The 20,778-nt window shown below is 41.3% G+C and overlaps 2 protein-coding genes across 4 annotated transcripts; both read right to left on the reverse strand.

Annotated features, from left to right (window-relative positions):
• Nucleotides 1-5,756: 5,756 nt before the first annotated feature.
• LOC130185694 (dual specificity protein phosphatase 3-like) lies at nucleotides 5,757-14,401 on the reverse strand. Of its 3 annotated transcripts, none has more exons than XR_008830191.1 (4): nucleotides 12,966-14,401; nucleotides 8,467-8,699; nucleotides 7,337-7,648; nucleotides 5,757-6,421 (listed from the first exon to the last, which is right to left on the reverse strand). XR_008830191.1 is itself a non-coding variant. In XM_056402295.1 (4 exons), the coding sequence occupies exons 1-4, from the start codon at nucleotides 13,139-13,141 to the stop codon at nucleotides 6,322-6,324; spliced, it is 714 nt and encodes a 237-aa protein (XP_056258270.1). In that variant the 5' UTR covers nucleotides 13,142-14,401; the 3' UTR covers nucleotides 5,757-6,321. The 3 variants fall into 3 exon arrangements, 2 of the variants coding, with proteins under 2 accessions (XP_056258270.1, XP_056258271.1); XM_056402295.1 differs by having other exon boundaries at nucleotides 7,444-7,648; XM_056402296.1 differs by having other exon boundaries at nucleotides 7,412-7,648.
• A 145-nt stretch (nucleotides 14,402-14,546) lies between these two features.
• Nucleotides 14,547-17,751, reverse strand: prl (prolactin). Its single transcript, XM_056402297.1, has 5 exons — nucleotides 17,602-17,751; nucleotides 16,282-16,394; nucleotides 15,942-16,049; nucleotides 15,655-15,837; nucleotides 14,547-15,539 (listed from the first exon to the last, which is right to left on the reverse strand). Exons 1-5 carry the CDS (start codon nucleotides 17,642-17,644, stop codon nucleotides 15,348-15,350), a joined length of 639 nt encoding a protein of 212 aa, XP_056258272.1. The 5' UTR covers nucleotides 17,645-17,751; the 3' UTR covers nucleotides 14,547-15,347.
• Nucleotides 17,752-20,778: the final 3,027 nt, after the last annotated feature.

The following is a 20,778-nucleotide window of genomic DNA, read 5'->3' on the forward strand; positions in this document are numbered from 1 at the left end:
CGCTGCTATAGCTGCCTCCTCTTTTCTGGGAGGGCTTTCCATAAGATTTCTGAACCTGGCTGCAGGGATTTGCTCCAATTCAGCCACAAGAGTATTACAGTGAGGTCAGACACTGATGTTGGGAGATCGGGCTTGACTTGCAGTTTCATTTCAATCCAAAGGTGTTTGGCTGGGGCTGGGAATCAAGAGAGTTTCCCTCCAGTTGGACCAACACAAACCATGAAAAACAGCCACAGACCAAATGTACACAAAAGTACAGTATGTTGATACCTTGTCCATATATTTGGAAGTAAAACATTATTTGTAGAACCCAAAACTATGCTTCTCTAATAATGAAATATTGTCTAGAGAGCAAATGCATTTGCTATATTTGCACAAGCAAATATAGGTATAGCAGGTTAACTTAAAGTGATGAGGCATTTCAGTTTTAACAAAGACAGTTTACTCTTTTACTGGACAATTGGGACACAATTAAATGAATCTTTAACTGGGAACTGAAAAAAAGGCTCTCTCCATTCACCCCATGCATCAACCTGGAATTGCAGTGCGGCCAGGAACGATGCACCATTCTTTATTAGTCTCACCCACTGTGAGACTAATAAAGGACTATTTTATCTCATCATCTGGGATTACAGCAGCTCTGTTAGTGCTATTAGGCCTACAGCAGCTGCAGTCTATTAGCATTTCTCCACTGCATGGTACCGACTCCCCAGCGTCATTACTATGACGACACACAAAGCTATCGTGATGTCATCTTCAATGTGGCACACACAAGAACAATAGAGGATATCAAAGGGATACCAAACAGAGAAACGTCTACGCCTCCTCAATTGACCACAGAGAGGTTTTGAAAAAGTATTGTACAATAACTAACAGGCGACAGTGCACGGTGTACAGTCACGCAGAGGTGCCGATTCTCTCAATCATTAATCTGCAGTGTTTTCACGTCACCTTTTGGTATCGAGTACCAGGTGCCTTTTACAGCTTCTCCCCAATGGAAAAGTAAAAAATCCGAGTTGAATCGAGTCAAGTTGAGCCGGTACCATGCGATGGAAAAGGGCTATAAGCGATAAATACGCCGACCAACTCTGGATTTAGCATCGTGCACACTGATCTCATGTCATCGCTGTAGTTACATGTGATTAAAAAACAACGGGCCAGGTATTATTCTTACAGGCAGCTGTGCAGGCTTCAGCTGGCTGGTCAACAGGGGCCAAACAGAAAATGTTTGCCCTGGGGCCTCTTAACTAGTCAGTTCAGCCATGCTAACCACCAAATGACAAAATAAACTGTCAAATATATTGAACATAATTATGCATATTTACTTTCCAGTTCAATTATTCAGCATGTGTACTACTATCTGCTCTATTACTTCATATATTGCATTTAACTCCTGCAAGCCAGTGATTAGCTTCAGTTGTGGCGTTAGCAGTTGTTACATTATGCAGCCATTGCATTAGCAGTTTCCACAGAGAAGAGTACAGTAAGAATAACAACACTGTGAACCCATCAGCGGCGACTTGTGTAGTCAAACATCTGTCAAGTTCGATTAAATGTGCAATTACCGAGAAAATAACGGTCTTTTCCATTCAGACACAGTTTCAGTCAAGAATCAGGCACAGCAGAATGAATGAAGAGGCTAAATCATTAAGTGTGGTATTCTTTCTTATTATACTGGAGTTGAAGCAGGGTCATAAATTCATTCTGTCCACTGATGTTAGTAAAACCCGTGTGTTAGTAAAACAGGCCCTTCTCAGCACTTCAGGTTGCCGTCAGCTGACACAACCAATCCTACAGGCTGTTGTCAGTGCTGCACAGTAAAACCCAGTCTGCTGTAACTGAGTTGTTAACCAGGTACGTGACACACACATCAAGAGTGATTTGATAGATTAAATTAGTCCACATTTAATTTGATTTTATATCAAAGACATCTTTCTTCCTGAATCCAAATCCCCTTGTATGTTCCATCTACGTATGTGGAATTAAAAGCCATTAGCAGTATTGCAGCGTGACATACAATCATACTGCACATGCACAGGCTGAACGGATATCTGTGATGCACTTATGCTAAATCTGGAAACAAACTACTAAATTATTACAAAGTGCGAGACTCATGAAAGCCAGTCGATGTCAAATTTGTTTTAGGGTTGTTGTGGAGGAGATGATGTAACAATGAGCAGCTTTGCTCTCCACCAATCCGAAGTCCTTCACACACACACACACACACACATGCACGCACGCACGCATGCATGCACGCACACTACCACCCCCTCCTTCCCTTCCAAAAAACACAGAAGGGCACAGCTGGTACAGAGCAGACATGCCGCAGACTGACATGGATAGTGTGTGTGTGTGTGTGTGTGTGTGTGTGAGACACACATACACACAAACACACACACACCCTCTTACACAGACACAGATTGACAGACTGGGACATCCATTACAGATTTTTCCCCTCAACTAAAGGAAAAGTGCTCCCAGCGAGCCTCTAAAATAGAACAGTGTATTTTGATGATGATGCTCATATTCACAGACATAACTTATAATATTTTTTGCTCAGTTTGTAAATTCCTAGAAGAACACATGCTCACTTTCACACACATGATTTATGAACACGTGTTGCTGTTTTCAGTGCATATGACTTGATTACATAATGCGTTTTATCATCATGTTCTGAGATCAATATTTTCTGACGTAAAATCCATGTTGGGACAAAAACTCATTATCTGTCAAAATGCTAAACAATGATGTTTTTCTTTTAACCTCTTAGGATCCAGTTTTCCCCTTTGAGTGAAAGTTCGGTTGAAATGCACTTATTTTCTTTCTTGCTGAGAGTTATATATGAAAATCAGAACCACTCTCATGTCTGTACAGTAAATATGAAACTAATGTCAACAGCTAGTTAGCTTAGCGTAGCACAAAGAATGGAAACTGGGGCAAACAGGGGGCCTGGCTCTGTCCAAAAGTAACAAAATCCAACCATCACGAAAAGCTTAAAGGATATCATGGGTATACTAGAAACAGGAAATGCTAAAGCTAATTTGGCAGACTTTTAATGGCACCAGTTTGCCAAAATGTAAAGTGTAGGCCAAAAAACAGGGCTCAGAACAGAACAGCATTACCTTCCCGTAGCTGACATTGTAACAGCACATTTGAGAATCTTTTATGGGGTCTTGCCTACATGTTGACATTAGCTTACACGTTAGCATCATCATTTTTTTGCCTTACTCTTGTTTCGACACAGAAGTCAAATAAAGAAAAGTAGTAGAACAAGCATCTCTTTCAGTGGAAATAACTTTGCCCGCAGGAAGTAGAGTAGGTTGTCCACTAACTGGAAGGTTGGCGGTTCGATTCCCGGCTTCTCCAGTCCGCATTTCAAAGTGTCCCTTGGCAAGATACTGAACCCCACAAAGCCCCCGATGTGTTATTAGTGTGTGAATGAGTAGGAAATAGCACTGTGTGAAAGTGGGTGAATGTGGCTTCCATTGTAAAACGCTTTGAGTGGTCAATAAGACTAGAAAAGTGCCATATAAGTGCGGTCCATTTACCACTTTAGAATATAAGCATGTCGCTGCGGATGGGATTTATATTACAGGAGGACAAATGAGTTCACAGAAAAACAGAAGGTAATTATATGTAATTATAATTGAGGTGGGGGTGGAAAAACACACACACACACACACACACACACACACACACACACACACACACACACACACACACACAGGGGGATGAAAATCACTGACTAAGGCAGGTGATATTAAAATCACCCACCTTCCCAGGGGAAATAAATCCAGTCTGAACGGGGCGTAAGTGATGTAGACTTACTGTCAGCTTTACAAAAGGTCAAGATGTACCTCATTGTATTTTCATCGGTTCCATCCTTTTCAAAACTTACAGTGTGAGTGGAGCAGAGGTGCACAAGAAGCTAGCCAGATATGAGAAGTGTAACTCATTCATATTTGTGCTTTTTAGCCACACTGGGTACGTGCTGTCGGTTATTTGGTTGGTTCACCACTATTACATGAACTGCCATGAAATCTGAAGAGCAAGAATTAGCTTCAAAACTTCAGTACGATATGATATGTTCTGGTTAGTGTTGGACAGTGTTTGTGTTCAGAGCAGGAGTTTGCAAGGACTGATGCGAGTCTGATGAAGAGTCTAAAAATGGATCTACCTGTTGGAAATAAATTGTTTCAAGTACTGAGGCCCATTCATACTTCACCACACACATGCATCAGATTCCCCTCAAAACACATGGCCGCCCCTCCCCCATGGATTCATTCATGCAGACGGGTGTTATGTAAGGGAGCTACCCTCCTCTCCCAGCAGATATGTCCTTGTATCAACTCCATGCGTCACGCCAGGACAGAGATGAAGAGCGAGACAGACAGACAGACAGACAGACAGACAGACAGACGGGGAGGGAGATAGAGAGCATGAACACAGATGAGAAGGCAAAAGAGGCAGAAGAAGACAAGGAGCTGAGAAAACATCAGGGAGAGAGAGAGAGAGGCCCTGCCATGGAGCTCAACCTCCAAAACCTGTGGAATGCACACACACACACACACACACACACACGTTTAATAAGAGAGGAGGAGGTGCCTATTAAAAGGCCACTGGCAGGATAATAGGGGTTTAGTGGGGGAAGCAAAAAGGAAGCGACGAAGGGAGAGTACTACTGGTACAAGCAGTGTTGGCTTTGTTTTGATAGTGAATCTGATACATGTTGAGGATGTTGACCATTTTAATCAGATTAAGTTGCAAATTGTACAAATTGAGCATTTGATATAAATCAGAGGACAACACGAGTGACATTGTTGTTTTTGCCGTCGTTATCACTTTGCATTACACTCGATCTTAAAATCAGATATTTTAAGATAAATATTGTTTTATAACTGAATGTACTGTAACGGCCATGACAAATATAATGAATGGTGGATACGGCTTATACTATAGATTATATTTATTTATAATTATACTCTAATATACATAAGATGTATAAACTTGTCAGGTAAAGTTGCATGAGTCTAAAAACTTTAAAGTCCCCCTCCAGTCAAAATGTCTTTTTGATGATGTGTGTGCAGTGACACTAGGAAGTTTCTCTGTGCTCATCTTAAATCTCAGATGTGTATGACGCAAGATTTTGTGACATCACAATATGTTTGGAAGTCAAACACGGCCCAGGATGCATCTTATACAAGTCAAGCCCCCCCGGGTGGGAGTCAGACTTAACCGCTACGCTGCCCCATGATGTGGAAATCACTGAAGCCTCCTGTGCACTGAGGGCGTTAAAGTGAAGTAGGAGGCATCTACTGTCCAGCAGTTAAACCATTGAAAGACAATTTTATCTTATTTCTTTAACATACACACATTCTGGATTTTATTTCATTTATTTATTTTAGTTTTTTGGCAAATTCTTGTATTGAATATACATGTCTGCAGTATTTTTATGTCTCACAACATGTCTAGAGGTGATCTAGAAGTTTTATTCAAGTGTTAGTATGGTAACAGTAGCTGTAGCAGTAGTGGCAGCTTCTAATATTTTTACAATATTGTGATGCCGATGGGAACCATGGTACGACTGCAGAAGTCCTACTACCCCCTCTACAGGACAGAGTGATTACTACCTATTCATCTGTCATTCAGTGCATTATGTGTTATATCCTCAGAGCTACAGGATTAGTCTTGTGTAATATGAGTGATCAGTGTTCAATGATTTGTTGTGAGAAACTCTTTTAAGAAACTCAGCCGTGTCATTTTTCACAGTTTATTTCTGAATGTATGAAAAGAGCAACAACAATCACCAGTGTCATTGGATAAAGTGCACTTCATATAAGCAGTGTCATCATCTTGAGACTCAATGAAAGCCTACTGACGCCAACAACTACATTACATCCTACTAGGTAATGCACACGATGATTCAAAAGTCACAGGCTCAATAATGCACATTGTGACATACTGTGTAATGCACATTGAATAATGCACACTATGAATACGCATACTGTAGTTACACAGCTGTGCTAACAAAGGAATATAAACGACTCTTTGGCTCACATACATATTACAAAGCATGCAATATAAAACTGTCTATACTCAGACAAAAACACACACTAATGTGCAAAAATGTGTCGACTCGGAAGTGATCCTACATGTTGAGGTTACTAGCAAACACACATTGTGGCAGTGTTTGAATTACAATCGGAGGTTTCACTCGTGTGGTCACAGGTCATCTAGCCTCAGCAGCTACGGCAGGCCGTGAGTGAAGAATATTACCATTATCCAGACGTTTAGTTCCACGTTGGGGGAAATACACTTATTTTACAGTCTTTGTTCTAATGAAGTTAGCAAGTTAGCATAGAACAAAAGACGCGATAGAGACGAGATTGGCATTGGCGTTGCTTTCCATCTCTGGAGACAGCTGTTGGTTGAGTAAAGGAATGAGGTTAGATGCTGAACTCACAACGTTTCTTCTAGACTGGTAAGTAAACAGCTGTTAACGCTAGCAACGTTAGCAATGTACCAATAGCAAAACTTTCATTAGCTCCTTTAATCTTCTCCGTCTTTTAACTGTATCTAACTCTCAGCAAAACAGCAAATAAGTACATTTCCTAAAATGTCCCAAAATAATGTTTGATTCCTATAAAGCCCAGCTTGACAAAATTTTGACAGAGAAATATTTTTGAGGCAGGTTTCTTGATACGAGTGCAATATGGGTCAAAGGTTGTGCTTTTTTCTAAAACATGCTAAACATACTAGACAAGAAAATATTTCAGTATCATCTTGTGGTACCCTGAACATCTAATCTGGTATGAAAAATCACAGTGTCCACTTGAGATCCCCTGTGGGAAACGGCTGGGACTGAGAGATTTGGCAGTGTTTGCAGGAGTGAGACCAAGACAAAGGGCACAATGCCAGGAGGGAGGAAGAGGAGGGAAAGGACGCTGAGTGAGAAAAGGCGGTGACAGTATCACATTAGTTACACTATTTTTTCCCCTAAATGAGTGTATTTAAATGCACATTAACATTCCCTTTATTGTTCTCTTGAAAAGTGATCACACCAATCCATACAGGATGTAAAAAATATAATTATTAAAGGTCATTTAGACCTGAAACAAGATGAATCTAATATTTAGAATGTAAGTGAGACTATGTAAACACAGCTAGTGAATGTAGTGTACCTGGATTTACACATTACAATGAGTCAGTGTGCCTCTCTGATTAAAACACTCTACGTATTATTTTGTACTATACATACAGTCAGTTCTGTCAACGTTTGTCTACGAGAAAACGTTTTTCATTTTCCACTCCCCTCCCTTCCAGAACAATCACAGACCTGCGGCTTGTTGAAGCTGTAGAGCAAGTGAAACAAAGTGATGTGCCATTAAGCCATACATTTGCTCTCTCTTACAGACAATCCGTCTGCCTCGCCGCGTGCCTCACTTGTTCCAGAGCTTTCCCTCAGCAGCCAGCCTCTGGCTGAGCCGACAGAGCTGCCGCAGGAAGCCGTCGTTGGGTCCGATTTCTCTTTTCTGCCGCACCATGGCCAGAGCGGTGTGGACGTCCATGTTCTGGCGAAGCATCAGGTAGGCTATGACTAAGGTTGGCGAGCGGCTGTAGCCTTCCCTGCAATGAACGTACACTTTACCTGCAGGGGAGAAGAGAAAAGCAGATGTTCCAGTTCGATCCAAATCACAACAGTGGTGTCTGACATATTACTTTTTGGCCACCATAGGGAAGTGGAAAATCTAAAATGAATTATTTACTTTACATAAAACTATTTGTTGACAAGCAGAGGTGCACCATCAGGAGATGTAAAATAGGTCAATGCTTGGGGCCCCCAAAGGGTAAAAGGGCCCCCCGAAGGCCCCTCATATTGGCACATATTGCAATGACAACCCATTAAACCCTTGACTTCTTCGCCTGGGGCCCCCCAGAGTCAGGGATCACCACTGTTGAAAAGTTGATATTTTTTGTTGGTGGAGTATTTCAGTGTTTTCCACTGATAACAGCTGCCTGTTGCTGCTAGAAACAAGCTTGATGAGAGTGGAGTCTGGGCCTGAAACAATGAGCTCAAACACTGTAGGTTGAAAACTTCTGTAGAGCCGATGTAACCATCAGACTCAAATTATAATCATCTTTGGTCTCGTCATTTCAAACACAGCCTTTGTCATGATTGCACAGTCATTTGATCCATTGTTTCTAATTAGTGCAGCTTTGATATTGACCTTCAGTTATAGCTCCTGATCAGGACAATTAGCATGTCTCAAAGTGGTGTCATCATCAGATCAATTAGTTTTTCACGCGCCTGCTTGAAGTCACAGAAAAGATAATACTTGGAAGGGTTGTGTGTAATCTTCAGAGGTTTTCATATATCACATAATATGAGAAAAGGATGACTCTAAATTTCACACATAAAAAAAGGATTTCAGCTTCAGTTCCTCTCAGCTCTGTTAACCCTCTGACCTTTTCCATTTTTGTATGCCAGCGCCTTCTCGATGAAATCTGCCGCCTCTTCGAAGTAAACGCTGATGTCGAAGTGGTCGGTGTCGCTGGCTGGTATCCCGTGGTAGATGACGCCCGTGCCAGCGTAGAACTCGTTGTTGGTGTTGACGTGCATGAAGGAGTTTCCCTCCGCTGCGTTCAGGATGTGGGTGACGCCCAGACGCTTCAGACGCATCACGTTCGTCGCCACAAACCTGCATCAGGTTAGTAAGAAAAACAAACACATGCTGAGAAGCTTATTTTGCACGCACCACCGATGCTGACCTGATGTCGAGCAAAATACCTGTTGACCGTTTCTTTGTTCGGTTTAAAGGCTGACTACTCTTCCTGGATCTATTTACCAGTCTCTGTAAAATTTCTGATTCTGTGTAAAAATCTTTTCTTCAGCATCGTGACCAATAGAATTTGTGCTGTTTAATGAGATAACTCAAGAACCACAAAACCAATTGTCAAGGTTTCGGAGCTGTTTTGGAGGAGAAAGGCACGAGGTAAATCACAATTTTGCTTAAAGGTCCCATATTTTACTCTTTTCTAGTGTTTTATTTGAAGTGTTGAACGATTAGACACTGCTACGACACACTGCTGCGGAAGTGGGAAATGAACATTTTACATTGAGAAATTAGTTGATTAAATTGCTGACGTCTATGTGACTCTCAGTGTTCAGAGAGGACAGTCCTTTCAACCACGCTCATTTCCTCTCTTCCATGCGACATGAATTAAAGAGATATGATTGATCACATCGTGTCTGTGCAACAGCTGCTGACGTGGTTGATTCAATCAGTCATACATTCAGATGTTGATCACGCCTCCCTCAGTACAATGGCCCTTTAATGTCGACTCTCAGTCGACTGTCAGCTGACTCTCATCCGTCTACGTCACAGTGTAAACACAGAGAGTCACAGAGGCATCACCAATTTAATACACTGATTACTCAATCTCCCACACCTGTCTCCCTTTCTCCCCCCTCAACCTCCCTCACGCGCTCCTGCATTTTCAGGCACCTCTCCAGATGTTATTCCACATCTGCCCACCAGTTGCTCTCAGAGAGTTTGCCAAAGACCTCACCTGCACCTTATTACCCATTACCCCCACAGTATTTATACCTGCCCTGTTACAAGAGTCACTTGCCAGATTGTTACGTGTCCTCCTGCCTGTCCCCCATCCAGATTCTGCTGGATGCTCATTGCCTGTGCTTTTTGACCTGCTACCTGTTGCCTTAGCTCTGGTCGATTTGTTTGAGTCCTGACTTTCTCATTACCATCCTTTAAGCCTGTTCAGCAAAATGCTTTCCTTCACATGGAATTACTGTGTCTTTTGAGAACTAAATATGAACAAGACTAGGTCAAAACCTAATATATGTCTGGACCTCTGTCTGGGATCCATAATAGTTAAACCGTGATAGATTTTTATTAGAGGAAGGTCTTTATGCCTAACAAGCTCTGTTTGATACGTAGAGTTGGTCATGGCCTGTCGTGTTAAAGTTACGTGATAATACAAGCTCATCGCTTCCTGTAACCATTTCAAGTAAAAAGTCCTCTAGCGTTTAAATGGGCAGAAACCCTTTATGTCTTAACAGCACTCTCATTTCCTGTTGCTAGTGTTTCTGTTGTTTACATGTTATTCAGATCTGCTAGTTTCTTTAGCAGTTAGCGATGACTTCTCTCTCTCCCTCCTTCTCTCCTGGTCTCTCTGCTCGCTGTGTGATACATGTTATGTAACAAAGGTGAGGCTCAGTGTATTGGAAGCGCTCCTCCGCTTCCCTGCAGTTCGCTAGCAGCCGGGAAACCAGAGAAGCTCAGTAGACTGCATGTAAGGAGGCGTAGCCCTGGTTGGCATCCATACACGGTCCAGTCATGTACCAGGTTTATACCTAGTCTTGTTTCAAAAAAAGCCTCTAAATCTAGCAACAACGTGCCAAGTTGGCAACACTGCAGGCTGTAAACACCGCCCTAATGGAACCTGTTTCCAGGTTGTCAGTCAGTCAGTCAGTCAGTCAGTCAGTCAGTCAGGGACACTCCAGATCATACAGCTGGCCCTGCTGTTGCAATTCAGCCAAAGATGTACTTAATAGCCAAGACACACTGTGCAATTAAATAATAATAATCCCTAAAAAGAAGAGCTGTTTCATTATTAATCCACATTGCCTGTGTAGAGGGAATTTCATGAAGCGATGAAGCATACTTGATAAAAAACATCTGTCATTAGTTAGTGTTTACAGGGATGTGAACAGGGATTACTTGATTTGATCCACCAGAGCAGCCACCGATCAAATTACCAAATTACACTGCAAATAAATGGTGATCCTGATAATTACACATGTGAAGCTGCAGAGAGCAAAACTGTGGGACTATAATTCAGCTGCTAATGAAACTGTGTCACAGTAAACTAAATTTAGAAACAAATCTGTATTCAGACTGTCTGCATTTCCCTCTTCACCCACATCTAGCCTGGTTATTATACTGTGTGTGTATATAATGATTATTGTTTTATAGTCACAACAAATGTCACTATATAATGATAATTTCTTTATAATTTATTGCATATTTCTTTATATTTTCCTTATTTATAATTGCTTTACTTCTTAATAGCAGAGTGCATTACATAACACTGTTGATACAAGCTTTGACTAAGAATTCATTTTCCATTTTCCTTTCTCTGTCATACAAAAGCTCTGCTGCGTCTCCCTGTGAACCTCTGGGACTGCTCCCGCCTTTTAGATGTCGAGACCTAAAAATAGAGTCGATGCACACTGGTGCTGATACTGAATGCAACATCTCGCCTCCACAAAAAGGGGAACAAGGACAGAAACATAGGGGAAAAAACACCATCTCAGAGAGGATGATCTGTGTTTGCATACTCTCTTGTCTCGGCTCCTCAGCGCTGTGTTGATGCACTTGTGGGTTCTAGCCTATTTTTGTGAAGTAATTTGCGCTGAAAAAAACAAAGTGTTTCTCCTCCGTCCATTATGACTCCTTCAGGAAGGCGGGCAGATGAATGGAGCCACTCTCCTGAAATACACTGATCTGACTCACTGTGCTGAAAAAAAAACAAAAAAACATCTAAGAGCTTGTGTTTTAAAGCTTTCAGATCTAACCATTTAAAATTTAGATGAACATTTAGCTTACAAGCCTGGACTATACAGTTCCCAAACAGACCATCTGTAGGCTATGTCAAGTGCTGTGAAAAGAAAATCATTTTGTGTGCAGCAGTAATCTGGATGATTTTGAACAAGCTTCAGTCAGGAAATGTTGTGTATGCTTTTATAGTCCTGAAAGAGTTTATTATTCAAGAGTATCATCTTTATCATGGGCAACACTGTTTGATGGTGTTGCATTTTAAGTTAAAGTGATTTCCAGCTTTACTGATAACCTGGTGCACATTATAGGTGCTTTAAGAGTTTTATATAGAAAAAATATTATGTATCCTCCACTTATGTTACAATAAATGGATATATACTTGTTTCTTTCCGAATTGAGGAATCAGTAATGTTATTTACAGAGAAATATGGGGCATGCCATTTAAATTCCACAGGAGACTGGCAGGTGAAGCACAAGCTATTTACAACTCCTGTGTACCTGCCAGTTTCTGTCTCTGCTCTATTTTGCCTTTTGATAACACTCCTCCACCTCCTCAAAAATTCAACAAGCCCTGTACGCCTCCCTCAGACAGTCAATCCAACAGGGAAATAAAACTGCTGTTTAAAAAAATAAAATAATAATAATTACTTAAAAAAGAAATTAAATTATTTTAATTTTAATTTTTAAAAATTAAAAAAAAAAAAACTGGAGACCATGTTGCAATGGGGAGACTCATGGGGGTCAGACCACACCCATCATTTCGACCTCAACTACACACATAGACAGATAAACACCTGCTACACACACACACACACACACACACACACACACACACACACACACACACACACACACACACACACACACACATACACACACACACACACACACACACACACACACACACGGTGAAAACAATAGTCACTCTGTAGTGGCTGATAAATATAAGCTATATGAGAGATTACAGTGGCTAATTATGGTACAACAGTGAGTCCATACTGACTTTATTCTAAGTCATGGCTTTCATTCCTAAACACATGCAGAAGCCTGTCACATTCTTGCAAACACACACACTGGAAGTTACTCTAGTTTTTCCATCTTTTGTGGGATAATGATATTATGATATCCATGTGCTGAGTCATAATATTGCTGGAAATGTGTAAAATCACAGTATCGCCACAGTAATAGAATAAAACAGAGGAATAAGAGGAAGAACTGGGTCATTAAACTTGAATGTATTGTTTTATTTCCGTCATATTAGAGGAATACTGATTCCGTGTCCGCGGCACGACTTGAATTAGAGGGAGACACATTAACTGTAATGTAAAATATCCCTGAGTGGAAAAACTGGGGGTTATTACAATGATTTCAACAATGACTCACGCATTGCCGACGTAAATCCTCGGGTAAACCTCGTGGAAGTGTTTGGTCGGCCAGCTGTAGAAGCCGCTGTCGTCTGTCAACAGATCATTGAGCTGCTGGAGAGACACCTCGAAGCTCGACATGTCGAGTCGGTCCGGAGCCGCTGCCTTCACCTGTTGGTTGTGTTTGTTCTTCATACCCGAGGACCGAGCTCACACCTCCGGCAAACACACCGAGGAGGAGGAGGAGGAGGAGGAGGCGGAGGAGGAAGGTGGTGAATGTGGCGGACAGGTGTCGGTTTACCAGGCCGGAGACCGGTGGACGGCTGCTCCGCTCTGAGTGGCCTCCAGCGCGCCTCTGAACACCGAGCCGCTCGGCGGTGGGAAAACCAAACCCACATCCAGGGCCGGACATGGCTTTTTGGGGGGCTCAGGTCGGTGGTTCCCATCCAGGGGGTCCAGAGATCATTAAAGAGAAAAGACAGAAACATTATATATCTTCACACAACGATGTTTATAGAAGCCCTGAGCGGCTAAGTTAATCAAAATAACGAGACTCCTACCGAAGCCTTGGCCAATTAAAAAACAATTCTACCCAAAAGAGCAGTAATGTTACGTAACTTGTTAACAGAGTCAGTCTGAATGTGCAAAAGTGTGTTTCCAAATCTTAAGACCATTAATTCAAGTACTCTCACCATGATGTTAAATGAGAAAATACTATTTATAAAGACTAACATACTATTTTGAGTCAATATTTACATAAGATTTAAAAAATAAAAAATAAAAACATACTTTTTTGTAAAAATGTAATAATTCGTGTGTGTCTCATTTTGATTTACCGCCCGTCACATTAACATGTTTTGTCTATACACAATGTGCTGTTGCTTTAACCGACATCACAAAGAGGTTCATTGTTTATTTCATGCTTATTGTAGGTATTTTTTTATCTGTCATCCATTAAAAGGTCTTGATCTGTTAGGTGACGATTGATTATCTTTGTCTTCACCTACGTTTTCTGGCAGGAAAAATCGGCGGCAGTTCCTGTTGTTGTGTTGTGCTCGGAATAAACGGATGACCGAGAAAACTGCACTCGTGATTTTGTTTAACGACTTTTCTGCCCGTTTACGGACGAGTGTAACACATGCAGTGTATTTCAGGTAAACTCCCCTTTACCTTTACACACACGTGGTATCATTTAGTTTAAATCACCTTGGTTCGGATTTATTGACTGATAAAATGAACAGAATTTCTCATTTAGATTTGACATATAGAGATGAGACAGTTTACCAGTAAAGGCGCGGTGAACCTTTTTAGTTCCTCAGTAACTAAGGAGGAGCCCAGTCCAGCTCCACCCTAACCCTGATCACCTGAGGAAGAGGAGGCGGGACGATGAGGAGGCCTCCACAGGGAAGAGAAGGAGGAGGAGTCTGGATGGAGGAGTATGGTGAACTTACACTCACCAGTAGCATTAACACTGGGGACCCTTTCTGTTGATGCTTCAGAGAGAAGCACCCATCGCTCTCACTGGGTGCCTCAGCACCGTCACAGTTCACGGTGCGCTGCCATTAAAATGTGAAATGATAAATGACACGAAGAACTTAACTGTGCAAGAGAGGATTTTTATTGATATGCAGATTTAAAGAAATATTGCGTTCATAATGCTTTTCAGGAAAAAGTGATATTAAAATCAAATGTGCAAATGCCGCAGTTTGTCATCAGTCAAGCTGGCAGTCGAATTAGGAAGAGAGAGTCGTTCTCCAAACAGCCGTGCAGAGAAGGTGGCGGCGCTGATTTCATGTGTCGCAGCCCAGCTGAACCCTCCAAAGTCGAACCGCGAGCAAAGCTGCTTTGGCAGTTCGGCTTTGAGGGGATACTGCTTCAACAAGGGAAACGAACAAAGAGGAGTCGCAGGTAACAGATAACACACGGTTTGTGACCGCAGTATGGTCAGCGGATGATGCCAGACCAGCTGGAATCATCTCGGGGAAGTGTATGAGCCATGCTATGACCTCCAGACAATCTACAGTGTAAGGCTTTAAGCTTACTGGGCTGCTCGCTGATCTACCTGTCATTACTTAACCTGTTTAACCTCTGACTGATGATCTCAGATGAAAGCAGCTTTAGCAACTTAACACGGGAAATGTTTCATCATTAAAAGCTAGAATCATCCATTTCAATGTTTGAAGTGCGGTCACTGTTTTGTGCACTGTGATGACTAAGAGGGGTCAAGCCAAACAACATGTGATTTCCTGTGTGCACCATGTAACTCCCCCTTGTCTTCCCCTCCTGAAAGTTCATAATATCTGCTACTTAGCCATTAGGATATTAGCTCAGATTCCTACAGCGTGCTAATCTACAGTCGGTAGGCGATACAAGCTTTCAGAAAAATTTCCCGTCAGGGTCGTTAGCACATCTGGGGATGCATCTTTGCCGCCCGGCAGCGCAGGACTTTCAGGAAGCTGTCAATCTTGTGGGAGTCCCGTCGGAAGCAGGACAGCAGGAAGTGGAAGTTGATCAGTTTGGAGATCCTGTCCTGGCCGATGTCATTGCCTCTCCTGTAGGGCAGAAAGGAGATGGTCTGGGCCGCTGGACCCATCTGGGAGAGAAGGGAGTCGGGGAGAGTGGGAGGGAGGGTTGGGAAAGAAAACATTAACATTTTTTAAATACAGTACAGTACAATGGAAATGCGTTTTTTCAAGCCAGATTTGCACCTTGCTAGACAGGATATCCAGGCCGTCTCCCAGGCTCTTGGAGTGCTCCTGCATCTCCTGGATCTTGTTGAATATGCTGCTTTGTGCCGGGTGAGGCAGCGTGTTAGCAGAGGTGGACAGGACCACCAGGGGGTCGATCCAGGCTTGGAGCAGAGAGCGAACCAGTGACAACAGGTCTGCTTCCTGGAGGAAGAGAGCGCTAAAGTGAGACATCGCTGGAACAAACTAAAGCAAAGAACAAAGGAGACGGGAGAAATAAAAAAAAAAAAGAGATAACAGTAACTCACTGATATTTGAAGAGCCTGTGCTTTGTCATTGGGTGTCTGTAGAGAGGAGGTGTGGCACATTGAGGGGCGGGGCGTGATCACCCGACCTATGGGAGGGAAGTGAGAGTCCTGGGAGGGGCAGAGGAGGGCTGTTGTTTGAACTGTACAATCACAATTAATTAGCTTGACAGAAAAACACCTTTTTCACCTTGATGGAGAGAAACGTCAAAATTTTGCACATTGATTTTCATACATTGATTGATGAGAACTAATGGAATGAAACCATTAGTATATAGGTGCTTTTGACACACACACACACACACACACACACACACACACACACACACACACAGGTACCGACCAGCTCTTTGGTGATTGTTGTGCTGAGGGAGTGCAGTGTGTCAGAGCGCTGAGAGGCTCGGTCGAGCAGGTCAGTGACGGGGACAGCACTGCACGACGCCACCATGTACAGCGCTGTGGAGTCGTAGGAAAGTGATTTACATTTAGATTTAAATGTAAACGTGTGCATGGACAGTGGGACAGGTTAGCCTCCTGCAACCAGCAGCTAGAACACACTGCAGCCTGATATTTCACTATGTTTATACCTTTCTTCAAGATACTGAATGATTTCTGAGGGATTTAAAGAATTACTAACTGTTGATGAATGAATGAATGGATGAATTTGTTAGATGAAAACTGAAATACTACAGCTCAACCAAAACTGGATTTTTGAGGCTGATACCAATATCAATATTTTATACTTAAAATAAAAAATCTGATATTATTTTTTGTCTCCCATAACATTGACAAATGCAGTTTTTATTTATTTACCAGCAGACATATAAAGTTATTACCAATGTCCTATGTGATGAGCTAATATCTACAGATATAACAGCCTAGGTGATTCATTGGTAGAGCTCTAGTATGTACAAAATATTCAAAGTCTCTGATTTGACTAGTAGAACATTTTGATTAAATATTTTTCACTGAACCGTAAGAGGTGTACAAACATTTGTGTTTTTCATTAATTAGATATTAATCCAACCCTACGAAGCCAAATATGTTTCTTATTATTTTAGCGTCAGACGCTCAGCTTAAGAACAGGAAAGGCAGGCAACTTGTTGGGGCCCCAGGCTGTTAGAGGGCCGACAAACTTTACCCCTCAGCAGTGTCTCAATATGCAGCTTCCTCCTCCTTAAACAACCAATGAACGATTTGCGACACCTCAGACATCTCGGACGCACAAGTGTTCCCAACTATTTTCAGTAAAGCCTGAACATGCATACAATAAAAAAACAATTATTAAAAAACCGAAGATAATTAAAATAAACAGAGATCAACTATCTGGTCTTATAATGTGGGTTATTTAAATTGTGACAACGTTGAAGTCATTAAGTTATTTATTTAAGTCTTTATTGTTCTTTACATCTATATTTTGAAAAATACAAGGTCTTTTATGTTTATGTAATAACAGAACAAAAAATGTTTAGATTTTATACGTTTTTCTTTGGTGTCAGATTATTTAATACATAATTGTGATGCATGCTGATTGGAGGGGCCCCGTGCCATTTTGTTTGCCTATAGGGCCCCAACAGACTCTAGACTCACCACTGTTCAGTGTAACAGAGAGAACGGTAACGATCGGAGACATTTCAACCTTTCAAGAAAAAACTCATCTCACCCGTCATCAAGAGTTTGCTTCCAGTGGTTCTTCTGTGGGCCATCTCTGCTCCTGTTGCTGTTTCATCCTCTTGCTGCGTTTCACCTCCACTTTATAGCCGCTCTGCTCCAACACGCTGGTTATGCAGCAGCTACAGCGACTGTGCGCTAATTGTCTGGATCTAGTTTGGTCCAGTTCGTAATGAGAAACATGATCAAGGAGATTTGAATGGATGCAACAGGATGGAGTTTGTGTGTGTGTGTGTGTGTGTGTGTGTGTGTGTGTGTGTGTGTGTGTGTGTGTGTGTGTGTGTGGGTGTGTGGAAAAAGTTCCTTCCACATCTTAATTGGGGGGATGAATAAAAACACTGATGTTCACACAGTGTTTTGTAATAACTCTGCGACACAGATCTTAATTCATTACAACGTCATGTGAAGGTTAAATTACTGATGACCACGTAAGTCTGTAAGTCACCTGCCCTCTTCATGGTCACAGTGGCTGCACGTTAACCCACCTGCCAAACTCTAATCTATGTTCCACACTGAGATCAGACACGTTTCACCACAAGAAAAGCTGCTCTGAAAGGGAAATCTCAGCATTGGCTTTGTCTTTACAGACTTCTTTCATTGCGGTTTGATTGTGCTGTGTTGGTTTTTAAATGTTTTAGACTGACTTTAGTATCAGTTCTGTTGCGCAACCATCTATTTCTATGACTCCCCCTCAGACTCCATCTGTCTTTGAGGGTGTAACCTGTAGACAACCCAGCGTATAAAGGCTGGATATCTACTGTATCTAACTCTGAATTATTACAGGACGGACCTTTACCTCTTCTGGTGTGTATAAATAAATCCATTGTACAGTTATTCTGTGCAGCGTATAACAGCATCCACTCGTTTCATAATGTATATTTTACTGAGCAATGTCGTCCACTGTTTATTCAGTACACGGTTGAAGTCATGGTAACACTTATTGGATACTTATAGGATTTGTGTTTTGTTGACATTGGCTGTGCCTCCTCATTGTTTGGGATCCCAGAGACAACAACACTGCAGCATGTGTAAAAATACGAGTTTTCCCCCTTTGTTTTTCTTATGAGATATTAAAACCTAATATGTAGTTTTTAGTTTTATTTATTTTTTCACAATTTAAAATACACAGAAAAACGACAAAGTAAACAAAAAGCACACAGTGCAGGGAGAGGCAGAACAACCAATGGGCTTATTTAAAGTAATGTTGAAATATCACAAAATTATTAAAAAAAATACAAAATAATAGAAAATAATGTGACTACATAAAAATGATGAGAAAATAATAGATTCAAATATATATATAATATAATTAACAGCAATGATATCAACATAAAGAGCAGAGAATGTGAGAATGTGATGTGTATGAGTTTAACTCCATGAGCAATAATGCTTATACATGTCAATATGAGCAAAACACATAAAACATTAATACATGGACAGTAAAAAAAGAGTTATAAAACAGCAGTTAAATGATCTTAAGCATCTTCTGTAACATTTTATATAGGCAGCAAAGTCATTCCATAATGTGATACCACTTAATCTTAATGAAGATTGACCTCTGCATGGAGGAAACTACTGAGGTAGTAACTTCAAATAGTAAGCGGTAACAAAATATGACCATATAGTATCGTTATTACACCAAATGAGGTAAAAAAAATCTTTACAAATTTAATTTTGTTTTCCAAAAAGTCATCCACAGACCGTTACTGCTAAAACAGATATGTCCCCTGCAGACATTAGTTATGGTTAAATAAACCTGTTACATGTGTGCGGCTGGTGGCAGACGTGTTGACGGACAGAGGCAGGAGCTTAGTGGGAACATCTGGTGGACGCGTGTGGAATGGCAGCTCTGACACGACACTGCAACATGAACAGAAGAAAGAGGAAACACACACAGAGAGAACAGGATGTGACAGACGACAGGGACACACTGTACTTTTTACTCTGTTCTTCTGGGTTCTGAGTGAATGTTGCACTAAATGTTAAAAGTTCAAAACAAACAGTGACATATGAGACAAGCTGACAACAGAGCACAGAGACATGAAGGCAGCTGATGACTGTGGGTAATGTGATGACACACTGACAGAAACAGAAGGTAGAGGCTTCGAGCTGACAAGTGTGTGTTTATAGTATATATTTAAACGTTTTTCACCACTTTCAAAAGAAAAACATCTGTGTTTGCAGGGATACACAAATACACGAATGAGGATCTGTATTTACAACATATGTTTTGTACTTGCGAGATCCAGCTGTGTTAATACAGGAATATACAGATGTTGGATTTAGTCTGCTGAGACACAAATATTCAGACACAAGCGTCCAATTTTTTTCACTCTGTGAAACTTTATTGACATTTGTAAATGTTATAAAATCCTGTGTAAATTACAGATGAACTATTTCCATATATAGTAAGTCAACCAGCATCAGTTACACTCACTGGCCCCTTTATTAGATACACCTGAAATCTAATACAACGTCATAATGTTGAGTTTTTGGTGACACTGTTGGAAGATGTGTAAATTGAATCATATGTTTATTAAGAGCTAAATAGGTAAAGCTAAAGGTGGTGATGTATACTGAGTACAGCAGATCCAGCACAGCAACATATGATTAAATGAACAGCTCTGTGACAGTGTCAATAAAACCGAGCACTACGGGCTTCATGAAATAGACTTTAACAGTTGTATTGATTTACATTACACTTAAGAAAGTGGCAGCTATGTGAGCTTTCCTCTGAAGTCATAGTTTTCACAGTGTTTAACTGCGTCCTACAGCTGACAGACATTATGCCCCATTTCTTGTCTTTAAAATGCAGAAAAGTCATGACGCTGACAAAATACTATTAAGTTTCTTGTTTGAGTCTCAAACAGAATAATTAAGAGTTAAATTAATCATTTCTTTACCCATGAGAGGAAACGTCCTCTTTAAAGGACATTACACACACACTGTCTGCACATTCTCTCACTGTGGAAGAAGCTGTTGCAGCCATGTGTTCAACAGCCAAGAGGTCACCTGTGTACTCAACATTTCCCATGACACTTTGCTCTTAACACCCCTCCTATGGCAGGACCCCCACCTTCCCCCACCCAGTCTCCACACATGAAGCACTGAACATGTGCAAACATGAACTATGCATGTGCTGCAGGGTGACCTACAGACTGACTTTGAC

Source organism: Seriola aureovittata, chromosome 17, assembly GCF_021018895.1.
Source record: "Seriola aureovittata isolate HTS-2021-v1 ecotype China chromosome 17, ASM2101889v1, whole genome shotgun sequence".
Taxonomy (NCBI): domain Eukaryota; kingdom Metazoa; phylum Chordata; class Actinopteri; order Carangiformes; family Carangidae; genus Seriola; species Seriola aureovittata.

Coding starts and splice junctions, on each gene's coding strand:
- LOC130185694 (XM_056402295.1), bottom strand. CDS start 13,141: ATGAAGAACAAACACAACCAACAGGTGAAGGCAGCGGCTCCGGACCGA. Junction 7,649..8,466: donor GGCATACAAAAATGGAAAAG/GTCAGAGGGTTA, acceptor TCTCCCCTGCAG/GTAAAGTGTACGTTCATTGC. Junction 6,422..7,443: donor GAGGGAAAGCTCTGGAACAA/GTGAGGCACGCG, acceptor CTCAACCAACAG/CTGTCTCCAGAGATGGAAAG.
- prl (XM_056402297.1), bottom strand. CDS start 17,644: ATGGCCCACAGAAGAACCACTGGAAGCAAACTCTTGATGACGG. Junction 15,838..15,941: donor CACAGGCTCTTCAAATATCA/GTGAGTTACTGT, acceptor CTCTTCCTCCAG/GAAGCAGACCTGTTGTCACT. Junction 15,540..15,654: donor TGGATATCCTGTCTAGCAAG/GTGCAAATCTGG, acceptor CTTCTCTCCCAG/ATGGGTCCAGCGGCCCAGAC.